This window comes from Condylostylus longicornis, unplaced genomic scaffold (genome assembly GCF_029603195.1).
Source record: "Condylostylus longicornis isolate FDR11 unplaced genomic scaffold, ASM2960319v2 ptg000001l, whole genome shotgun sequence".
Lineage (NCBI taxonomy): Eukaryota > Metazoa > Arthropoda > Insecta > Diptera > Dolichopodidae > Condylostylus > Condylostylus longicornis.
Window position 1 is genome coordinate 2,270,959 of NW_026577970.1, and position 24,993 is coordinate 2,295,951.

Here is a 24,993-nt window from a genome sequence, read left to right on the forward strand (position 1 = left end):
TAATTATTTTTACTTTTATGTAATCTTTACATAAATAGAATGGCAATAATTTATATACGCAAATAAAACTTTAAAATAATAATTTGAAGATTTTTATAAATTTTTATTAATTTAATATGTATTATTGTTATTAATAAATTCAAAATATGTATATGTATATATAAATATATATAAAAAATGCTGATGAGAATATTCAAAATATTTTTAGTTAAAAATTAAAACAGATTTGTCAGAGTTAAATTTTGATAAAGTTAGAGCGTCCGCCCAGAAAGCGGTAGGTCACTGGTTAGAGTTAAGTTCGAGGAGAAATTTTTCTGCCTCGACTTGTTCTGTCTATTCTGGAGTTTTATGAACAATATTCATTGTTTTTTTGTACAACAACAATTATTTTAATCTAAGTTGTATTATTTTAATATATTATCTCAAAATTTTTTAAAAATTCTTTCTAAACTATTACGTTTTATATAAAAAGTTTATATAATTATGTATTAATATTAAAAAACGACAATATAGTATTTATTAAAATATAATTTATAATAATGAAGAATTCTTGAATGAAAATTCAAAACATTGTTCAAATTAATTTTCTTAGCTTTTTATTTCAGATAGTTCTTATGTATGTACGTTATTTGTATCTATAATACAAATGATGAAATATATATGTATGTGATTTCTTATAAGGTTTAATTTCATCAATGTAAAATATAAGATTCATTTCAAAGTCAATAATTATAAACTTGAAATCAAGTATAAAACTTAGATTTCAAAAATTCTTCAGAATTTTTTCATGCTCTTTACTCAAGTAAACATTCTTGTATTCGGATAATTATTGATTTGTATGCAACTAATCAAGCATATGTATGTTTAAAAATTATATTATGTATACATCTATTTTTCTTCTTCAGCATTCATTTTACATTATACTTAAGTTAACATAAAAATATTTTAAAAAATATTACTAAATAATATTTAAATTTGTAATCTTATGTCGCGATAAAATATAATAGTAAATATACATTATATAATAGAAAATACAAAACTATATTAATAAATATAAGAGGCCCATTTATAAAAACTCTCTAGTTTGTTTTTCTTAAATATTCTCACTGGATCGAGACTTACATATATATATACATATATTTGCTTTTTATAAGTTCAATAAACGAAAACCAAATACAAAAATCAAATGGTTGTCAAAATTTAAAAAAATAAGAAAAGATAATTAATTAAAGCTTATTTTAATTCTCCAGAATTATTAATTATTTCAAAGTAAAAATTATTATAAAAATAATAAAAAAAGTATTAAGCACAAATAGGAAATAGAAAAAATATTTTACAAAAAAAAAATACAATAAAAACAATGGGTTGCATTTTTTAAGGTTTTTTTTGTTGTTTTTCAATTAAATTTAAACAGACTGAAAATTTAAACTAAATAAAACCTATTTATATTTTGTAAGAAAAACAAAATTACTTAAATAAATTTATAAAATAATCATGTTCAACTACATATGTATAAACTTAAAATGTTTTTGAAATTTGATTTGATTACTTTAATAAAATGTTTTTTAAAAAATTTTTCAATTATTATTAAATTAATTCTTTAATAATAATTGAAAAATAATAAGTAATTAAATAGATTATATTGTTATAATTTGGATGAAGATTTTTGAAAATTTCGTTAGCGAAATAAATGACAATTTCCGTTTTATCAAAACAATTTTTTAAATGTCATTTGCGAAAATTACTTAATTTCAAAAGATTGAAATTTTCAAATGAAGCGAATGAAGTGATTGACATTATCGTCAAACCTTTTACGATAGCCCTAACAGATACTCTATGATAAACACTTAAAATTTGAAATTATAACAAATAAATTTATTAAAAATTTCCTTAAGCGTTTAGTTATCGTCAAAAGTTTAAATTCAAAATGAGCAATTTTAATCGAAATCGCTTTAAATTTCAAAAACATTTTATTTTTAAAAAAAAAAAAAATTAAATAAAATTTTTTTTTTACATACACACAATATAATTTTTTATTAAATTTTAAAGACTGAAAAAAAAAATTATTTAATAAATGAATAAATTGTATCTTCATTTACCATAACACAATATTATTATTAGTATATTATATTATTACTTAATTTTAAAGAAAAAGTACACATGTATATAAAGGTATACATAACAAATACATGTAAAATAAGATTACGCTAGTACCTACATATATAAATTTTTTGTTAAAGTGCACATTTACCATTTAGCATTTGCAAAAATACTAATAAATATGTACATATTTATAATGAAATATAGCAATATTGCATATACTTAAACCCTTTGCAATTTTAATTCTATAGAGTTTTATTAAAAATGAATAAAAAAAAAAAATTCAATCATTTGGTTTAAGCTTATATAGTAAATAGTAAAATTAGTTAAATAAAATTACCTTAATTAACATTTTATTTATTTCATTTTGTATATACATATATATATATATATAGACAATTAAATACTATTATTAAGTTCAAAATAGAAACATACATATGACATATGACTATATGAGCAATGCTTTCGTGCAATATAAAAAATCCGGAATAGTTTTTATCCCCCCCAGAATGCAATTTCAGATATTGCAGCTCATAACATGGTTTTATTGATTTAACGGCCTAAATATTTTTATTTTAATTAACCTACATTTATAATATTAAATTCATAGTATATTGCAAATAAATTAATTATTTTATTATTCTTGCTTAATTGTTAATTAATTTATTTTAAAATATTTGAAATGAATTTAGAAAAGAAAAATACTGTCAAACTAAAATAAATGGAGTTACGTAACCATTTCTCCATTTTCTTCAAATAAAATTAAATTTTACTTTACGAATGTATTTATAGGTTTAAAGTTCATTCAATTTTAAAAAAAATTAGTAATTATGATTAATTTTAGAATTTTTATTTGAAATTATATTTTTCGCATATAAAAATTTTTGAGAGTATATGCGCATATTTTAATTGTAAATTATTCTAAGAAGTTTATCACTAAATGAGTATATACGATATTTAATAATGAAAACTTTAACAATTTACTAAGGCAAAAACCTTTTTTTATATAAATTGTTTTGTGTTCATATAAAAATTTTCATTTATTGAAATTATACAATATCAATTTCCCAGTGCACTATTAATAACGTAAATTTCGATACTTCACTCTAATACGATTCTTAAAATAAAGATTTGAAATATAATAAAATTTTTTAATAAATTATTTTAGAATTTGTTAAATTGCAAGAAATTCATTTAAAAAGTCAAGTTGTTTCTTTGTAGTCAAAATATCATACTTATTTTTACTCTACATGCAAATAAGAACTAATCACAAAACTAATCACAGTTTTGGGTCAACGCACATTCATGTGAAGTGTAAATTAAAAAATCAAAGATTATATTGAAGCATAGTATCCATGCAATATTATTGGTATAAAAATATTTATTTATTATTTTCCAGCAATAGGGTATTTCTAAATTAGGTAATATTTTTTTTTTATTTGAAATTATAAAATTTTAAGATTTTTCTTACGTTATAATTTGTTTATTTTAAAAATTTCTTTACCAATATTAAATATTATTTAAATTGTAATTTTTCTACATAACTTTAATAAATCAATAAAATTCTCAAAAGAAGTATAAATGATACCCTACAATAAATGTGACTAAAACTTTTCTCTTTTATAAATTTCTTTAAAAGCTAGTTGAATTTAAATGTAATATTATATAAAGATTATATTAAAATCCGAATAGAAATTATATAAATTAATTTTTTAAAAAAATATACGTTAAATTGAAAAATTTTCTTATTTTATTTCTTTTTCTGAAATTAAATAAGAATCTTTATTTTTTTTTTTGTTTTCTTTATTATTTAGCAAATTGATACAGGGATTTCATAAATGATTAAAAAAGTAAAAAAAATATATGCTTATACATATGTATATCAAAACATACAAAAATTAATTTAATGATTAGAACAAAATTTCTATACGTACATACATATATGTATAGTAAAATTTTTCAAAATTTTAAAAATAGCAATACGATAAAAATTATTTTATTTTAAATTTCAATTTAAATGTTGATGTGAATTTTATCTTTTCTCTTTTACTCCATAATATATGGCAATAATGAATAATCGCTAAAGTCAATTTTAGCGAAATGTTTAATAACAATGCTAATTCATTTTTTCAATGTTCAAATCCTATGCACGAAAAAATTTCTGTGTGCTTATAATTTTTTTTGGCTGGAACTACTAGAAAAATGATCAAACCAAAATATGGAATAACCGCTAAAATATAAATTTATCGTTAAATATTTAAAACATACATAGCTAGCCAGAATAGCTAAGCTTGCATACTTAAGAAATAATAAACAAAAATTAACTTAAAATATTAATACAATATAGATATATATATATATATATATATATATATATATATATATATATATATATATATATATCATAACTAAAAAAAAGCAAAATTGTTATTAAAAAATAAATAAAGTTTAGCGCCCAAACAGCGACAAAAAGTAACACTAAGTAGAGTTTTAAATTAACAAAAAATATTTAAAAAAAAAGGCTAAAGCTTCTTAATTGTATAAAAAGTACAAAAATAGTTTTGCAATCAGTATTGTAGTAAAATTATGACTTTGCTTTCATTTCTATGAATTGATAAATTTAAAAAAAAGAAGAAATTATGTTAATTTTAATTTTTGCTCTCATAATTTTAGTGAGAGCAATTAACTTTACAATTTACAAATCAAGTTTAGTGATTATTTTTCTTTGCCACATACATGTTCTTAAACACATATGCATATATGTATATATGTAGATATATAATTTTAACTAATTATTTGTAACACACGCGTCCATATATGTATATATGATCTTATATTCTTATAAATATGTACATAACGTATATAAAAAATTATACAATTACCTAATAGTAAATTATTATAACATTATCATTAAAAATTCGTTAAACAAATATTGTTGAATTTTTATTAATCTTAAATTTTCCAAAAAAAAAAAAAAAAACACTATGAATATATAACATGAGAAATTTGTTTATTATTTAAAAATAACAATATGTACCTATATACTACATATATGTATTATGTAATAATATTCATATATTTGTTATATTCATATATATCCATATACACATATATAAGTATATGTGAATATATATATATATGCTAATAAATGTATGTAAATATATATTTCATTAAATATAATCGGCCTAAATTATAATAAACAAATAATCATTGATTTTAGTTAAAAAAGAAAAAATTAAATTATCTTACTTTCTTGAAAAATTATCTTACTTTTCTATAAAATGCAAATTTTGATTATTTTTTAATTTTTTTTATATATTCTTATATAAATTTCCAATTAATAATATAAAAATTTTGTATGTTAACTTTTAAATAATATTATTAACAAAAATATGTACATGAAAACATCAATTATTTATTAAAAAATTTCACAATTCTATTAAAAAAAACAAAAAATAATAATAAATATCTTATATTTACACATCCATATACATATATAATTAATTAATTATATATGAATTGAAAAAATTTAATAAAACATGTATCTAAACTACATAATACTTCTGTTCACATTTAATTTATATTTGTATATTCATATTAATAATATAAAAATATACTATGTATTAAGGAAAATGTAAAACATATATGTTTATATATACATATATAAATTAAATTAGGCATAAATGTATGTATATATATATACACACATATATAAACATTAAAGTTTAAAATAATTAAAAGTAAAATATTAGGTTCTTTGAATAAGCTTTAATTTAGAATTAAGTTATAATGTATATGTATATATAATATACGTATACATAAGTATATATAATATACGTAGATACTTGTAATTAAATATATATGTGTATATACATATATATACAAATAATTATATGTACAATTTATTTATATATATACACATTAATAAATGACAAAAAAAAAAAATTAAAATTAAAAAAATTAAAAGAAAAATTTTGTTTATACGTTGAACCTAAAAATTAAAGAAAAAGAATTAAATTTAGATTTAAGACTCCTATAAAAATTGAATTTTATATTTAATATTTAAAAACCAAATAAAAACAAAACAAATAAAATCATTAATAAAGCACTTTTAAAAATCCAAAAAAAAATAAAAACATAAAAATATTAAAATCAAAATTAAAACAAAATTGAGAAATTATTTTAGTTTGTCTACGAATAAAATATTATATAAAGCGATAATTACTTATTAAAAGTAATAAAAGAAATATCTATAATAAAACAAAAATAATTACTGTTGTAATAATGTTGTAAATTTGCAAAAAAAAAAAAAACCAATAAAAAAAAACAAAATTAAAATTAAAAAAAAAATGCACATACCCCTAGTTTCTCAAAATTATAATTGAAAAAATAAAATGAAAATGATTTATAAATTATTATATTATTTATAATACATTTTAGACTTAATAGTTAGAGATTAATAAGTCAAAAACCAAAAAAAAAGCAAACAAAAAATTATAAAATAAATAAATCCAAAAAATCTTTAAATAAGAGTTGTAAGTTTATATGTATATATATATATATATATGAACATATATATGTAAGTATATATATGTATATGTATATATATATATATATATATATATATATATATATATACATATATTTATATATATATAGATATATATACCAACATAAAATATTAATTGTAATAATAACATAAAACAAAAAACACAAAAAAAAAACAAAATGAATGAAATTAATATATAAAATTAAATAAAAAAAAAATTTAAAACGTATTTTTCATTTCAAGATTCGTTTTAAATTCACTGTTTCAGCTGCTGTTCAATATTTTGCATATGATGTAGCAAACAAATGGCAACAGATGATGTCAAAAAACAACCGCCAATGATAAAATAGCATTCTAGCTATTTTATCGCCGTCAGTTTATTTCGTGATAATTCACTATAGAAATTAAATAGTTCATTTTTCCAGATTGTTAATATCTTACATTTTTCAATGAGATGTTTTTCAAACTTAAAATATTTTCGAAGCATTTAAAAAAAAATTATATTTGAAGTTCATTAAAATCTAAATCAGAACTGATTTTCGAATTTCCTATAGCTCTTACTATGTTTCCACCTTAACATGATATACTTTTAGTAATCCAATTCTAATTCTAATTTTGTACATTCTTTGTTTTTGAAAAGTACAGTTTTCAATACAAAATATAAAAAAAGAAACGTAATGCAAATTGCATTATTTAAAACCCACATTCTTATTGACAAAATTATAAAGTCTTATGTAAACTGTATCTCCCCTGACTTCAAAAATCAGTTAACGGGTTGCAATTACAAAATTTACTGTATTGCAATTTGAAAGTCATGAATATTTCGTTGTTAAAATGCAACCTTTATAATTAATTTTACATATACATATCTAATACATTATATTGACACATTATACATGTATTCAAACTGACTAAGTAATTGCACGATATTAGACTTCTTATAGTCTATTTTAGATTCATGAAATCAGATTTCTTATAGTCTGTCCGTCTATCCGTCTGTCGGTGTGTCTGTTCGTGCGTCTGTTTACAAAACTTCTACAACCTTGCGGACAAAAAGCTGAAATTTCATCTTTGCTAGAAACTTATATTTCCATAGAAGAAAATTTTTACCTATCTCCTCCTCTCTAAAAGTTATAAGACCTAAAAATGCCTTTTTTTGACTACTTATTTTAAGGAAACCATAAACATTTTTCAATATTTATCAACGCAGGGAATTAGTGTGGGGCTTTTTCTACCAACACAGCATAATTAAATATTAAAAAAATTTAAATAAACCTTTTGAAATATTTACAGATACATGTATGTACAATCGAAATTATTTAATTGATATTTTTTTAAAATACTTATTAAAAACAAAACATGAATTCTTAGAAGTTTCTCTACAATAGTTTTGCCCGTTTTCATATTGCAAAGAGTAAATGAATATGTATGCAATTTTAGTATTAATTCGGCCATCTAAATATTTCTTTGAAAAACACAATTATTATAATTAGTTTCCATACTTATATTTAAAAATTTCTAACAAAAATTATTTCATAATAAAAATCAATAATTTTTCTTTGAAATAACGTACATAGTATTTAAAAAGTCACGATGTGCGATGCTATTAGAAAGAATTTCAAACAATGCATTTGCATCAAAATAGTTCGGCCACATATATTATTGATCATATCAGTTCGGCCACTGTACAAAACTTTAAGGCTTTATTTAAGAGGAGTTATTAGTACCGTTACAATTATTATTTGCTTTTATGTTTTGGAGGCTTATTATGAAGCTAGATCGTTAAATTATAACTACGGGAATAAAGATAGGAGAAATACAATCGAAGCTGCAAAAGATATTTGATGAGGTTCAAATCTATATTGAATCTTGGCATTTGAGAATCAATTTTAATAAATGCGAACTCATACTTTTTAGGCCAATTGTTGACGAAACAAATAATAATATTCGAAAAAATTGGAAAAATTTACATATAACGACTGTTGACAATACAGTTATAAAAAATTTTAAGTGTGTAAAATATTTAGGTTTAATTTTAACATTCGATTTGAATTACAAATTACATGTAGTTAAACAACTTAACAAGGCCCGGAAAGCATTTGCTATCGCCAAACACCTGTTTTATTCAAATAAAATTTATCGTAGAGTGAAAATACTGTCTTACCAGAGTTTGATAAGGCCTATAATAACATATGGATGCCCAATATGGTATAACGTGAATACATCGACAGTGGAAATGATAAGAAGGTTTGAGAGGAAATGTATCAGATATTTGTTTAGGTAAATTTAGAAAATTAGAAACTGAGGATAAACACTATTATTCGAATAAGTTTTTGTATGAAGAAAGTAAAATAAAAAAAATTGATAGTTTTATAATTAAAATAACAAGATCTTATTTCAGTAAATTGAGTCTGATAGAAAATGATTTGGTCTCAGATTTAGTATATGAAGATGATAATTATGTAAGATATACAATGCAATCAGGTTTTATACCACCGCAGGCATTTATTTATTTAGATAGAAATAAATATGTAAAAAATGAAAATAATATACCGATTATTTACCATATAAATAGAAATTCAACTGATAAAAAGATTTTATATCCGCAAAACTATGTAATAAACAATAATGATTTTGATATTAGATATGATTATTACCAAACTGAAAGGGACAAAAATGAAAAAACCAATCATATACTCGTATGGTGGTTGAATGATTCCTGATAACATATTATTTCCAGTATAAGTTTTTATTTAGTTTTTTTAGAACTAGATTAAGTTTTATTAATTTAGTTATTATTTAGTTTTAAGTTTTTTTTTTGTATAAAAAAAGGTCTGGTTTTTTTCAAATAATTTTCCAAACTAATTTAAAACAAAATTAGAATTAATTAATTAATAAGTAGTAATAGTATAAGTAAATGGAAAAAAACATTTGGCATTTGTGAATATAATTTTTAGAGAACTCCTATGGGGGCAGTATAAATATTAAAATAATTTATCGTAGTTTTAAGAAATGTTGTAAACGAATGTTAAGAAAAAAAAAATTAAGAATAATAATAAAAAAAAATCCAAAAAAAATTATGGCTCGTAATAAACCACTTAGAACTGATATAAGAATATCAAAGCAAATTACAAGTGAGTGGAAAGAAACTTACAATAAGAGTTTTTCTTGCTCAACTACTTTACAACATATCAAGAAGCAAAAGAAAAGCCTCTACTTACAAATATACAAAAAAAAACGCCGCCTGGGTTAGTATAAAACACATATAAATTGGACAAATTCGTAGTGGCAATCTGTATAGTTTGGAGTGACGAATCCACATTTGAAATTTGTGTAGAAAGTTTACCTACTGAAAAGATCTACTGACTTTTACACCTACTGAAGTTTATAACGAAGATTTCTGTTATATATAAGAAGTTTATAACGAAGAAAATGATATTTAAATTTAAAATTTCCAGACAAAAAATTTACATTTTGTAGATGGGTATCAAAAATAATTATACCATCGATTCCAACTTTGCAAAGTTGTAACAGTCACCACATTTTTCAACAAGATGGTGCTACCTGTCATATATCCAAAAGTAATAAGCAATGAGTAGCGCAACACAACATTCCCTTACTTCCGTGGCCCTCTTTAGTCCCGATCTCTCCGACTTAGAATTTATATGGGTTGAGATGAAAAAGGAACTGAGAAAGCGACTGCAAAATCTGCCGGTGATTTAAAAGAAACCATCCAGTCAATTTGGAACCAAATTACTGTAGATGAATGTTTTTCACTTGTCTGCAAGCCTACATTTAACAGAAAGGGGGCATAATGCAATGACAAAGTAAAAACAAAAAATGATTTAATATCAAAAAATGATGGCCAAACTATTTTGGCACACATGTATATTTTTAAAACGATGTTATTAGAGACCTAGTCAATGACTTTTAAATACTATGTACGTTATTTTAAAGAAAAATTATTAATTTTTATTATGAAATAACATTTGTTAGAAACTTGAAATATAAGTATGGAAACTAATTATAATAATTGTGTTTTTCCAAGAAATATTCAGGTGGCCGAATTAACATTAAATTAGATATGAACATAGATCTTCTAAACTAAGGTTCTTGTCTAAATAACCCCTTATAGATTCTTTCCGCGGAAATCTTCCGTGCAGATTATTCTTGTTTTGAGGAGGCTTTAGGCTTTGTATACTGGATGAAGCGTTTTTCCACGATGAATAAAGATTTTTCACTCGGTCTAAATCAGAGTTTTGTGTTGAACAATGTAATGTTAAGAAATCTTAACCTTGCAGATCTAGCGCCGACTTCAATCAGCTAGGTTTGGGACAAAATGCTACCTTAACTAACAAGACGCGAACCGTTGCAATCTTAAACGATTTGGATTGTGTTCTCAGAAGTCGATATACCATTATGTAAAATAATTTCCTGAAGTGAATATAAGCACATCCCTCATCTTTAAAAAGGTAAATAGTGTTCCGGATGTTGTAAGAATGATTTTTTTTATTTATTTACATAGATTAATTTTAACAATGGGTTTTATGTGTCAACAACATATTAAGACAATATCACAAAATTATGTTACCACACCCATGGTTTGGGGAAGCGAAAATTGAAGCCTTATCAATTTTATAATTTATCGATTCATTTTACAAAATAAATTTATAATACATAATTTTACAAGAAACTTTATATAAAGAAAAAAGTTTGCTTTAATTCGAAAACGGCACTTTATTTGTGTTTTGTACTAAAATACATATGTATGTCGAGAACGATATTTAAAGAAAAAGACGACCTCAGATAGTATGATATTTCAATACCTAAAACGTTCTAGTTTTTTTCAATTTAATTTTTTTTTCTTATGTTGACAATTTCTTAAAAATATTTTTAATACTCGTAATTTAACAATTTTTTTGTATAAATTTACCCCAATCGTAAAAAATATTACTTTCTAAAATTTTTTAAATCATGCAATTTTATCATGAAATTTAATCGAAATGTCCCTTCTTTGTTTAAATTACAAGTATGTAGGTAAAATTATGAAGAGATGTTCAAATAGGACTTCTAAGAAGAATAAATACTTTTAAATTTTTGACTGCTCTTAGTATTTTCTGAAAATTTCTTTTAAAATTGATTTTGTTAAGAAAAAAAAATATGATGTGATCAGCACATCAGATTTTCTTCTCTTATAGCAAAGGTGGGGTGTAAGTGGGACGTAAGATTATGAAAATGGCCTTCAAACATTTTTTTCAAATTCAAGCATTTAGTTAGCCTATCTAGAAAATTGAAAATTTGACTTTTAGTAGAGGTTCACCTTATGCCATTCGAATGCCATGAAAAGTTCGTTTACTCAGGTAACAAGAAAAACTTAAATTATTTCAATCAGATCCTTAGATATAGAATAAAATGTAAAAATCGGCCCTTACGTGGATTTTCGAGCATTAATATTTCCAAAAAAAAAAAATTTTTTTGAATAATTTGAATGTCTTGCTTGTCGCTGAATCTTCATATGTACATACACACTTATGTACACATCTTGAATTTTTTTTTTAAATAAAAACGACATCAAACTTTTTTACAGTAAAACGTAAATGAAACACACTTGTTAAATTATCTTCACTGGTTCTATAATACCTATGTACATATACATATATAGTATCGACAGAAATTTCCCGCAGAAATTGCTAAGAACAAGAAATATTTTTTTTTTTTAAACCTAATCTTTGGGAGGTTGACCTTAACCATGTTATTTTCACAATATTCTTGAAAACCTCTTTTAGGTTTTCTTGGTGTTACCCAAAATAACCATAAAAAAGTTTAAAAGGGCCTGTCTTGGGGTAATGAATATCTCACTGTCGAAATTAATTGATTCAGTGTCATCTAAAACCACCACTTGTACCTACACATATACATAAATTTTAATCCAGATATACATATTACTAAATGAGTGATAAAGGGATTTCACAATTTTCCACGGATAGAGAAAAGTAAGTCAATAAATTCATGGTAAAAGTACATATGTACATCCATATGTATAACTCATATATACATATTAATAAAGAATAAGGTAATAAAAGATCAATTTTTAAATTTTTGTCAAAAGATTAAAAACAACTACATGTCTTGAGATTTTTTACGGTGAGGGGGTGGCACTCAGCATTCTCGTACAAAGCTTAGATATAAAAATTAATATGTATATTGAATATAAAATTAATCGTATAAAACATGATTGTGTGAGTTGCTAATATTACGTTATATCATATTGTCGGTCCAATGCTAAGATGATCCATCCGCCATTTCGATTTTTGGAGATAACAACACTTTCGTAAATGTTTTACAAAACCGTCTTTCATAATATGTATGATTTTTCCCTGTCTCTTTTAGTTACTGAATCATAGAGTTGTAACCTAGATCCATATCTGTAATTTTCACTAAATTTTAAAACATTTTGGCCCATATACCATTGGTTAGAAGATCGAAAATGGGTAAAACATTTGTTCCGGACTGGGTGCCAAATCTCAATGGTTTCCGAGTTTCAGGGATTTTGACGAATTTTCACGAAATTTTTACTTATGCAAGTTTTTTTTATTACAACTTTCGTGCTGAAAAAGATAGGAACTTCAAACACACAGTTTCTGAAAGGCCTAGTAAAGGGCTTAAAATAAAAATGTTGCTTGATTCTGTATTTTATGTACCTTGGAATAAAAAGCATTCGAACTTTAGGGAAAATCAAATTTTTCCCTTGTTTTATTTTTTCAGTTTTTTTAACTAGATAATTTCGTAAGAAATTTTTAAAAACTTTAAATTCTTTTTAATAGAATTTTTCCCAGCTGTTTAAACTTTAATTTAAGTCCTCAAACGTTAAAAGATTTTTTATGGTAGAGGGGATATAACACAAAAACCACAAATATTGTGAGCCACAAATTCAAATAAAATCAAACCCAGATGTTGATGAAACTAAAATTAAATTCAATTTAATATTCCTTTATCAAAAAATTTAGAAAAATAAGAGTTCCTTATCCAAAAAATTTACAAATTTCTAAAAACAAACCCCAAATTCTCCTATGAGATTCACCTAGTTCGGCAAAAATTTATGTTTTTCTTCTTTTAAATATATTTCTATTCAATCGCATATTTTAAATTAATTGTTTAACCGGAACACCTCTTTAGTTGCATCATTCGTACACCAATTTTAGTTTTTGTAGAAATTTCTTTAAAATTTATTAATCGCATCAAATTATTTATTAATTATTTATTAACTTTAAAATATTAATACCATATCAATTATAAACTCCATTTTGTACAACAAAATTAAATTTTCCTATTAAAAAAAATTTTTTTCTAATAAAATAAATGTCAAAATTTATATGGCATGTCTTTAAAAATTCGTTTCAGCTGGATAATTTTAATAACTTCAGATACCCAACGGTGTCCAGACTTCGAAAATATTTTTTTCAAATTTTTAAATTGCACCAAATCTGAGAAAAATGTGTTCAAAAACTTCAAAGCATATAGGTACCATTTCTTATAAAAATTGGCAAAAATTAAAAACCTATAATTTTCTTTACCAAGAAAAGTTTCGAAAAAATTTTTTTGATTACTAGATTTTTTTTTGTTTTTCGTAAATTCTACTTTTTCCTTTCAAAAATTTAAAATTTTTTTAAATTCAATTTTAGTTTTCCAATTAAAAAGTTTGTATAAAATTTTGTTTCAACTTTGTTATTATTTGTTACATTTCAATAAAAACATTAAAATTCAGATTTTTTAGATCAAATGTCAACTGTTTTTTCAAGTGACTATTGTCACCAAAAATTAATGATAATTGATAATTACAACTATCATGAAGAAACTTGTACAATTTAGAAGATTATAGTTCTTCACACGGTTCAGCGTTTGATAAATAATATGTCCAGCGGAAAAGTTTTAAAGTAATTATGCAATCAAAAGTAGATGACTTCAAAAACTTTCCCTCCAGCTGGCACGGTCTTAAAGATCATATTTTTGAATAGTGTTAATAATTAGGTTTCTTATATAAGTAAACATTTTCCAATTCACGATTTTCTTTCTGTTACTTTATTTTCTTTTATTGTGACCTTAATTATTGTTTTTAAATTTTTATTTAGTATAAATTCATAGCAAAAATTCATCATATTTTGCATCGTATTGTTATGGTTCAGACATATATTTTATATTAAGAAATGACAATTTTAGGAAAACTCATTGCAATCGATTCCCTTATTGATTCTTTTAAAAATTCTTATCGAAATTTGGCAACAAGTTTGATTACGAGTATATTATATTCCTTCTACAATGTCAATTTCCTTTAGGCAGCGAAAAAAATTTTTTTTCAGTAACAGTAGAAGCTTCCTTACTCAATACGACATTTAAACACAAAATTCATTTGCCAAGCTCCTTTGAAAACTTAAAACTATTGTAATAAAATATTTTTATTGGCTGTATGGAACCCATCAACATTTTTCTAATAGCAAAACAAAAATTAATATTGAAATTTTAATTTAAAAATTATTTAATTTATTTGAATGGGAAAATTTTAGTTAAAGTTATTTCATATACCTAATTATATTTTGTATTTTTTTTAATCATAAACATGTTAAAAGCTTAAATAAATATCAGATTAATATTCAATAATATATGAATTTATTATTAACGAATATTCTGGGATTATTATAATATAAGACATAGTGTATAGTTATTAAATTATCGATAACAAAACCAAATAAATCAATAAGAATGATAATGCCTTAAAATATTATCATTCACGTATTTAGACATACACATAAAATGTACATACATATATTTTAATATAATATATTTTGCATAAGTGTCATAAGACTTTCAAGAAATATTAAAATAAAAAAGACTTAAAAGTTTTTTTAAAAAAAAATTAAAATGTATACGTCAAGAACCTTAATTATGAGTTTACGGTAAATTTGTGTATATTATTTATAAAAATTCGAAATACATTGCCCGATAAAACAAAAATACTCTTTACTTTTAAAAAAATTTTATTTTTACAATTAACGAAATTTAATTTAAGTATCTGATACAAAATAAGCGAATAAGTTCTGGTTCTGATGTTTTTTTTGAAAGAACCGTTACGTGTTTCTCGTTCGGATTAATTTTAAAAAAATACATATTGAGCCTTAATCTAGTTGTCGAAGTTAAGCGACGATTGTCGTTGCGACTTAAATTTGAAAACAATTTTATCAAATTTTTTAAACCGCGAAAAAAAATTTTTTAATAAATTAACGATCTTTTTTTATTTAAGAAAAACCTAATTAGACAGAATATTCAAAATTTTAATTAATAAAATATTTTAAATGAACACACATACATAAGTAACAACGTAGACAATAACTCAAAATCAGTAACATGCGTATACGTATCTAATGTTAAAATACTTGGTCAAACAAAACTAAATACTTGTTCATACGAAGACTTCCTTATTTAAAATTTATATATTTATTTCTGTTTTTACAAATTGAAATATATGGGCATCTACCAAAATGCAAATCTAACATCAAATTGACTTACGTTATTTAGTAATTAAAACAGCATTGTTGAATAAGAATTGATGTTAAACCTGCATTTTGGTAGACATCCTATAAAATGTTAGTGTTCTTTTTATCAATATTTAATTTTATAAAAGTTGCACTAGGTTTTTTTTTTTTGGTTTTTAAGAAGTAAACTTTAAAAGTATAAATTTGAATTTATTTTAAATATAGAAAAATACTTGAAATTTATAATTTATTATTTAAAAATCTGTGTCATAATTATGTAAAACTTTTTATTAGATTCGTGCTAATTATTCTTCAAAATGTGCACTATATTAATTAGATAACGTAGTTGAATTTTATTTTAATATAATATGTAACTTAAAATACAAAAATTTTAAAATTTGAAAAAAAAAACGATGGAAATTTTGTATTTTTTGCAACACTGTGATATTAAAAAAATTTAACCCACAAAAAAGAAATACACGGAAACAAACATTAATAATTTGTGCTATGAATATTTTGGACATGCATATTATTAGGAAAGTTTTTCAACATCAAAATTATTTATTTTTATACATATTGTAAATCAGTAGGGGAGACAATAAAGAGCTTAAGAAAAGAAAGATGCAGTCGACAATAAAAATAAAGAATAAAAAATGATTATTATATATATTTGTATAAAATAATGTATTTTTTTTTTTATTGTTTTATTTTTTTTTTTAATTTAAGAATATTTAAAATACTTAAACATAAGATTTTATATAAGAAAAAAAAATAATTTTTTTTCTGTTATAAACTAAATATTATAATATATGTTCACATAATATGTACACATATATGTATGCATATATATATACTTTTAAAAAGAAATAAGTAAAACTAAAATATTTATTATGTATGTAATTTAAAATAAAATTTTTTTTTAGATATTTAGATATTCGATACTCAGATACAAGGAATAAAAATAAGCATGACTTTTGGCAACCTTATGATTTTTTCTAAATATTTGAAAAAAATTAAAAATAAAAATTACTGTTTTCGGAAAGGTAAGTAAAACTTTATTGAAATAATCTAAAAATATTTAAAAACACACCTAAAAACTAACTTCTCGCATTAATAAGTTATTTTATAACTGCGTAAGGCTAAAAATACCGCCTTACTAAATACTACACAAAAATATGGTACTCTTCGGATTTTTAGAATGTCGTTTTCAAGATTTTAAAGAAGCAAAAAGGGTTTCAATAGTAAATTCGTTTAAAATATTATATAAAAATGTTAACACAATAAAAATCATAATTAAATTATATATGTAACATTCATAAATGTGCCTTCAATACTTATTCAATTATCCTTGTCACTAAACATCGTTACATTGTTTGTCTTTACAAGGCTTTTGTGGATATTCATCTATTCGTATTAACACAATTCTTTAAAGTTATTAAAAATTATGCATTTATGTATTTAAAAAAAATAATTTATACATACATATATAATTTACATAATTACTATTTTTGTTTTTGAAAATTTTCAAAGTGCAATAAAATACTTATTATTTTTTTATTATATTTATGTAATTTCGTTTCTCTTCAGACAATAATAAATATTATGATTATTTTCCATGAAAATTTCAAAAATGCATGTATTATTAAATATTACTTTAATAAACATTCAAATTTCAGAAATATTAAGTTAATTTTTTACTTATATTGACGTGACTTTTCGCCGTGTTTTGACTTAATTTTTGAAAGTTTATTTTATTTAATGGATTCAACAATCTCTTTGTTTTCAAGACATAATTCATCAGGTTCCTCAGCTGAACAAAATGCATGACTAACCATCTGATTACCAACATCATCCACAGAACTTTCTCTACCCCAAGATTTCAATTCTTTTAAATTTTTACGCTTTGTTGTAGTTTTCGTATTTGATTTTAAATTAGCATTTAAACTATCATCAATACAATCACTGCTGCTGTTAATTGTTGTACCACATTCACTGGGACTTCTATCTTTAGAATTTTGTAAGTTTTTTAACGCAAGTTCCTGATGCTGCACTGGATAAGGTGGCTTTATGTCGTCATCTTCTGTTTGATTGATTATGATAACTGTGTTTTCAAGTGATTTTCTCTTGAAATCTTCTGAAATTACAATAAGCTTTTTTGAACCTATATTTAGGTCCGATAAATTCTTTGTAATTAGTGGTTTATCGGGCCTTGACGGCGATATTGAGTTTTTACGACTACTGCCACCTGATACTGAATCTGGAGTTTTGATAGTTTTCGATTCAGTTGAAGAGGAACCTTTCTGCAACTTATTTTTGGAACTTGTTTTGGATGATGAAGTTGATGAAACATTCGGTTTACTTACTTTAATTTCTATAGGCGACCTTACCTTTTCATTTAAATCTGTAGTACAGTTAATAATTTTAAGATCATGTTTAACAGCTTTATTTAAAAATTCATCAGATATAAAAATTAATTCAACCGAATTGATATGTTCAAAAGGTCCTTCGTCATCATCGTCATAGTCATTAACAATTGCATTCAAATTACTTGTTGATTTTGATGTTAGGGTGTAAGGTGGAAGATTAAAGAATGAATCTGGGAGATCGGAAAAATCATTCAAGATATCTGAGGGTAATAGTATATCTAGTGACTTTGATATTTCAGAGTTTTGTTGTTTTGATTTTTTCATCAAGCTACGACGATGGTTTAAATTTGAATTCAAAAAATCTGAATGTTTATTATATTTTATTTTATTCTTGTCCTTATTATATTCGGACATAACCATTATTTTGCGATAAGATTTATTGACCAAATTTTTCGACCTGTCGGTTGTTGGAATATCATCACCCTGAAAACTTTGAGTTTTACGAGGAATCTTTATTTTATTTTGTTTCAATTGATAATTTGTTCCTGATGGAGATTTCTGCAATTGATGACTTTTTGGTGATCTTTTTTCACAACTACCTCTTGAAGGTAGCGAAATTTTTGGGAATGACATCTGAGAAGGTGATAATTTTCCAGAATCACCACTTTGATATGAATCATTTCGTTTTAAAGAGATCTTTAATTTCTTATTATTATCTGAAAAATATGTAGGAGAAATAGTAATAGGTGCTGGTGATGTTATTTTTTCAACTTTAATTTCATCTGGACTTAAGTTAAATACGGTGACTTCCTGAGCTGGAGAACACAACGAAGGAGATGTTGCAACGTCTACGCTACTTTGACGCCGTAAGGGATTGAAATTTTCATGTTGACAGTCTTTTTTGATAAATGAGATTTCATTATTATTGTTATTATTGCTATTATTTCTGTTGGATGACTTTTCATGGTCAAAATCATTCAAATCACTCAACTTTACTGCTTTTGTCGTTTCAACTACTTTACCCATACTTTCACACTTTTTGTTAGACAAATTTGAACTATGATCTAAATCACAAATTTTTAAAACTAAAACGTCTCCATTAATATTACATTTACTAGAAGTTTCTTGCTTCTGATTATATTTTGATTTGGATATATTACTTGTATTGTTGAAAATTGATGATATATTTGGTTTGGAAGAAATTAAATTTATTGTAGAATTATTTGATTGTTTTTCAGATTGAGGCTGATCCGTATTTGGTGAGGTCTTTTTTACGGAAAAATGAAAATGTTTCGAAGAATTTAATTGTGATTTTGCATCTGTTTGTTGTGTTTTAAAAAATTCCATAGGTATATCTTGCTCTGGTATTGTTACTATTGATGAACGTTGGGACGATGATTGCGATTGAGATGTGTGAATTTGGTTTTTATACATATTGCGTAATTTTTGTGTAATATTAGTTAAGTGATGATAACATTGTTGTACTGTGCTAACTGGAGGTGGTTGTTGACTTTGGTAGTTAAAATTAATTGAACTTTGCCCAGTCAAAGTTGAAATAATATCGTTTGGTGAACTCTAGAAATAAAAAATACTTAATAAATACACTGATTGTTTTGTGATTGTTTTTACCAGAATTTGCCCGCTACAATTTATTTGGTCGATTGAAACGTTGTTACAACTCTGACATGCTTTAATTTTTAAAGTAATTTCATTCACATCACTTGATGAGCACAATGTACAGCATATTGAATCGGGTTTAGATTTGTTGGATTGTAAAGATGATTTTTGTGGTTTTAAAGAATTTGCAGAAATATTTTTTTTATTATTATCAGATATAGTAGCTATTGCTTCACACATCATTTTTTCTTTTTCACGATTTTCAATTTTCAAAAAGGTTTTTGCATCAGTTTTTGAAAGTGTTGGCGGAGAAGGTGGTGGTGGCAACTTTGATGGGGATACAGAATTAGAAGAAGAACAAGCTTTAATGAAATTTAAAGATTTTTTTGTTGTTTGTTGCTGCAGTTGTCTTGATTTTTCATTTGTTATTGCAACAAGTTGTGTGGAGGATGAATCATTAATTACGTTTGTTGCTTTGCCTGGTTTAGCTTTTTCATTTTTTGAATCACATTTTGCAGCTGATGATTTCTTAGTACTAAGACTTTTAGTAGTTTTTTGAGAATTCAAAATTTTTTCATCAGCTTTTGAAGAATGATTAAAGCTTCCACCAGGCATTGTATGCTAGAGTAATTTTTCGGTAGTAGAATTGTGTGTATTGGAGTTAGAACTCATCGTTACAGATTCATCTTCACTCATATCAATATTATTTAAAATGTCGTCACCTTAAGGTAAACAAATATTTGATTCACAATTCATCAAAATAAAGTTTTAAAGTAAAAATTATCTTGAAACAAACCTGAATCAGCCTCTTGATTATTTAAAATAGGTGATTTCTTTACTTTTTGTCAGTTAACAAGTTCAACTGACACAAATTGTTTTAATCTGTCTAAATATTGACCAAACATTTCAACATCATTATGTCCAGCACCTTCAACCCATAGTGGTTCAACAGCTCGAGGACATTTTTCGTAAATTGTCAAACCATGCTGAAAGTCTATTACTTCATCTTCAGTCCCATGAATTACAAGCACTGGCGATGTGACTTTTGGTACCTTATCAATACTAAAAATTCCAAAGAAAATTTTTAAAATAAATTATTAAATTTTCTTTTTCAATATACCTTGGGAATGCATCGAAAAACCATGTACGTTTAGTTGCCGGGAATGCCACTCTCATTCCTGACATTAAAGGTGAATGTAAAATTACAGCGCCTACTTCATAACGGGATGCTAAGTCAACAGTAGGTACTGTTCCAATACTTTGACCATACAATATAATGTTTTCTGGACTAATACCATATCGTGACCTTAATGTATGCCACGCTGCATCAATGTCTGCATATAGATTTTTTTCTGTAGGTTTCCCAGTACTAACACCATACCCTGAATAATCATAGCTAAATATATTGCAATTTATTCTTTGTCCTAAACCATAAAAGAAACTAGTCATCTGACCGAGATCAACAGCATTTCCATGCGAAAACAGAATGGTAAATCTGTAAAAAAATTATGCAATTTAGAAAAGGTTAAAAATTTAATTTCACATTTGATATATATACATAATTTATTTGTAATGGCAGTTCGAAACTGTAAAAGAAACATTTTTCTCAGTTAAACACACATTATGCTTTCCAAATTCAAAAATAAATTTTTCACAAATGTTTTAGTTTAAATTTTTTTATTCTTTATCGACGCTGAATATTTGAATAAATAGTATAAGATATGGTTATGTTTACATATGTATATAGTGTATATCATACTATAGTCATTAACTATATAAAATATACACTACTTATAATGGACACAATAAAGTTTAATAAAAATAGAGCCTTCCAAGCAATAAAGGTAATCATTTATTTATTATGGCCATAAAATTCATTTCGATTAATCCTGAATACTTGGTTGACAAAGAAATTTTATCGACAAAATGTAACTGAAAAAAGATAAAACGTTATCTATTGATTGAACTTTTAAAGCTAAAATAAACTAATAACTTTATTTTAAAAACCCATAATCAGAACCATAATAGAAACTGTTAACGGAAAAATATGCTCTTAAGACAACCTTATTAATATTAATTTTGCTAGTATTTCAAATTATTTTAACATTACATGCTACAAAATGATAGTTCATATTATACTTATGAATATGTTTCTTTGAATCTGTATATATGTATGGATTAATTTAACAAATATGTACTATTATAAATAAATATATATATATATGTATATAAATATTTTTAAAATATTTAATTTTTGGAAGTTGAATTTAGAAAAATAATTACTATATTGTGCATTCAAACATTTACAAATTGATATTTTAGCGATTTGAAAATTAAATTTGATACATCAAATGAAAAGCTAGAATTTAATCAAAAATGTGCTGGATTTTTGAAAAGTTAAGTTTAGAAATTAAAAAAAAACTTACACCTACAAAACTATTTTACACAAGAATTGTTCAACAGGGCTGTTTTCAATAATTACTTGTGTATTTTTGGAAATCGTTTCATATTTGTTGGTTCGATATTATCCCCTTTAAGATCTTATGAAATATTTTTGAGACGTTTTCAGACGAAAATTTATCAGAATAATCTTATAAAATGAGGTATGTAAATACCTATAAACATATACATATATCAATTTAATTTTCGCAACTAGTATTAATCCATTGTAATTAGTTTTTTTTCTCTGATTATTAAAAATTTATATTTTGGTTAAATAATCTAAAAAGCTTCAAGAGTAGTTTGACCAAACAATATTAGCCCTATCTATGTAGGTAGGTAGCATTGTTTTCGTATAAAACAGTTTATTTTATTTATTGTTTTATTACTTAAAGAATATATAATTTAATGTTTTTTATGTTTTGTTAAAAACTTATTTTTCTATGTGAATATGTTTTTAAATAATATTAGATTTTTAAGCAACATCTTATATAACAACAATGTTATACTTACTACAATTATCTCAAAAATGTAAAATGTTCAAAATAAAATAGCTATTTTATTATTGTTTACTTAACTTCTTTAGAAAATATTATCAAAACTTTGATTTATGGATAATTAGGCCTAGATACCCAAATACCTACTTACGTTTTAAATTTTTTAAGTATAAGTAATTTCATAAAAAATACGTTAATGTCTAACCCCTGGTTTACTTTTTTTTTTAAATTTAAAAAGTCCGTAAACCTATCTACCGGGCATGCCATTATATATTATATATTACCACAATACCGGTCATAAATATTATATATTAGCAAAAAATTAGTTATACATAAGTTTTTCATAGAATAATAGCCATTATTGAAATAATATTTTAGTTTAAAATAGGTAGGTAATTACCGTTTTCTGATACTTATAATTTCAACAATTTTACAAGAGAACAATTTGAACCAATTTTCAAAACTATTTTCATTAAGAAAATTAAAAAAAAATATATGTATATGTGATGTGGATAGATATATATGTACAAGATATGCGTCATAATTTATCAACCTGATTAAAAACTTTTTTTTACAAAAAAACTTTTCTTTTATTTTATTTTGCTTTTTAGTTTCGTACGGTGGCGATATTGATTTATTTTTATAGAAAAATTACTTAAAGTTTTTATATTACAAGAATAACAACATTCAATTTCATTTTTATCTACAATGCAAGGTAGATAAATATGAAATTGTGTTATACATATATATTGTATTATATAAATTGTATTATAACGTATAGTCTATATACCTAAACAGGTACATTATCTACCTACCTGTATGTATATATGCAAATATCTCTACTTAATTTTTTTTTTCGTTTAAGGAAACATTTTAGAATTTCGTTTTAGATGAAATATCAAGCAACACTGACAAAATTAATAACTATCAACATCCTAGATTTTCGGGTGATTTATCATAAGTAATGAAAAAGGAAAAAGTTCAGTTTCTGTATACACAAATTGTACTTTTTCTACCAATGCCAAATTCCTTATTATAAATATATCTTTTGTATTATTTAATTAAGATTTTTTTAATTAAGGCATAATCTTACATATGTCACAATTTATATCATACTCACTTGGCATTTGAACTACATCTAACAAATAAACATGCGATTTTATTATTTCTTGAAGATCTTGCATAAAATGTTTCAATATATTCCTTATCACGATCTGTAAATTGCCAATCCGCACGCTCATTTAATATTAATGTAAATTTTGTTGGATTATTTTCTTCAGCTTTAATATCATAAGTGGGTTCTGGTGGTAGAAATGCTAATTTTGAAGCAATCCTGGATGGACACGGTGGACAACAGAATAAGCAACATAATTCGCTTAAACTTAACCCGTTCATGGTTTTTTTCTTTGAAGTTTTTTCACAATAATTTTCTGTCCTCAACTCATACACTTGAATTAAATTTTAATTTTTTTCGATTTTTCGTGAAATATTAAATATATCCAAGGGAGTAGTCACAATTTTTCAATATTTAAAATCGCGTTTTGTCTCAAAAAAAAAAAATGTTTCTTTTTCACTTGAATTGATCGTATTAAAAGCACTTAAACTTCCGCTATATTAAAACCATTTTTCATTGATATTAATTTTTTTTGCTATTTTCCATTTTTGATATTCTTTATACAATGCCAGTCTTTTCTTCCAAAACTATAACACCAACTCCCAACATTTGATATTCCGTCTAAATTGAATACATATTTTTATTAGAAGCACCTAATTAATATTTCTAATTTATTTTTCTTTTTATAATTAAGTTTTCAAATTAAAGTAATACAACGTTAATTAAATAAGATTCTTCTTTATTAGTAGATTATCTTCTTATGTAGTGTGATTGACCACAACAT

General features: G+C 23.6%; 1 protein-coding gene across 2 annotated transcripts; it reads right to left on the minus strand.

Annotated features, from left to right (window-relative positions):
- Positions 1-17,080: 17,080 nt before the first annotated feature.
- On the minus strand, positions 17,081-24,993 carry LOC129619165 (alpha/beta hydrolase domain-containing protein 17B-like). Of its 2 annotated transcripts, XM_055515541.1 has the most exons (4): positions 24,216-24,993; positions 21,280-21,654; positions 20,956-21,221; positions 20,741-20,881 (listed from the first exon to the last, which is right to left on the minus strand). In XM_055515541.1, exons 1-3 carry the CDS (start codon positions 24,488-24,490, stop codon positions 21,005-21,007), a joined length of 867 nt encoding a protein of 288 aa, XP_055371516.1. In that variant the 5' UTR covers positions 24,491-24,993; the 3' UTR covers positions 20,741-20,881; positions 20,956-21,004. The 2 variants fall into 2 exon arrangements, with proteins under 2 accessions (XP_055370699.1, XP_055371516.1); XM_055514724.1 differs by lacking the exons at positions 21,280-21,654; positions 24,216-24,993 and adding an exon at positions 17,081-20,117 and having other exon boundaries at positions 20,172-20,881; positions 20,956-21,096.

Coding starts and splice junctions, on each gene's coding strand:
- LOC129619165 (XM_055514724.1), bottom strand. CDS start 20,774: ATGCCTGGTGGAAGCTTTAATCATTCTTCAAAAGCTGATGAAAAAATT. Junction 20,118..20,171: donor ATTGTAGCGGGCAAATTCTG/GTAAAAACAATC, acceptor TTTTATTTCTAG/AGTTCACCAAACGATATTAT.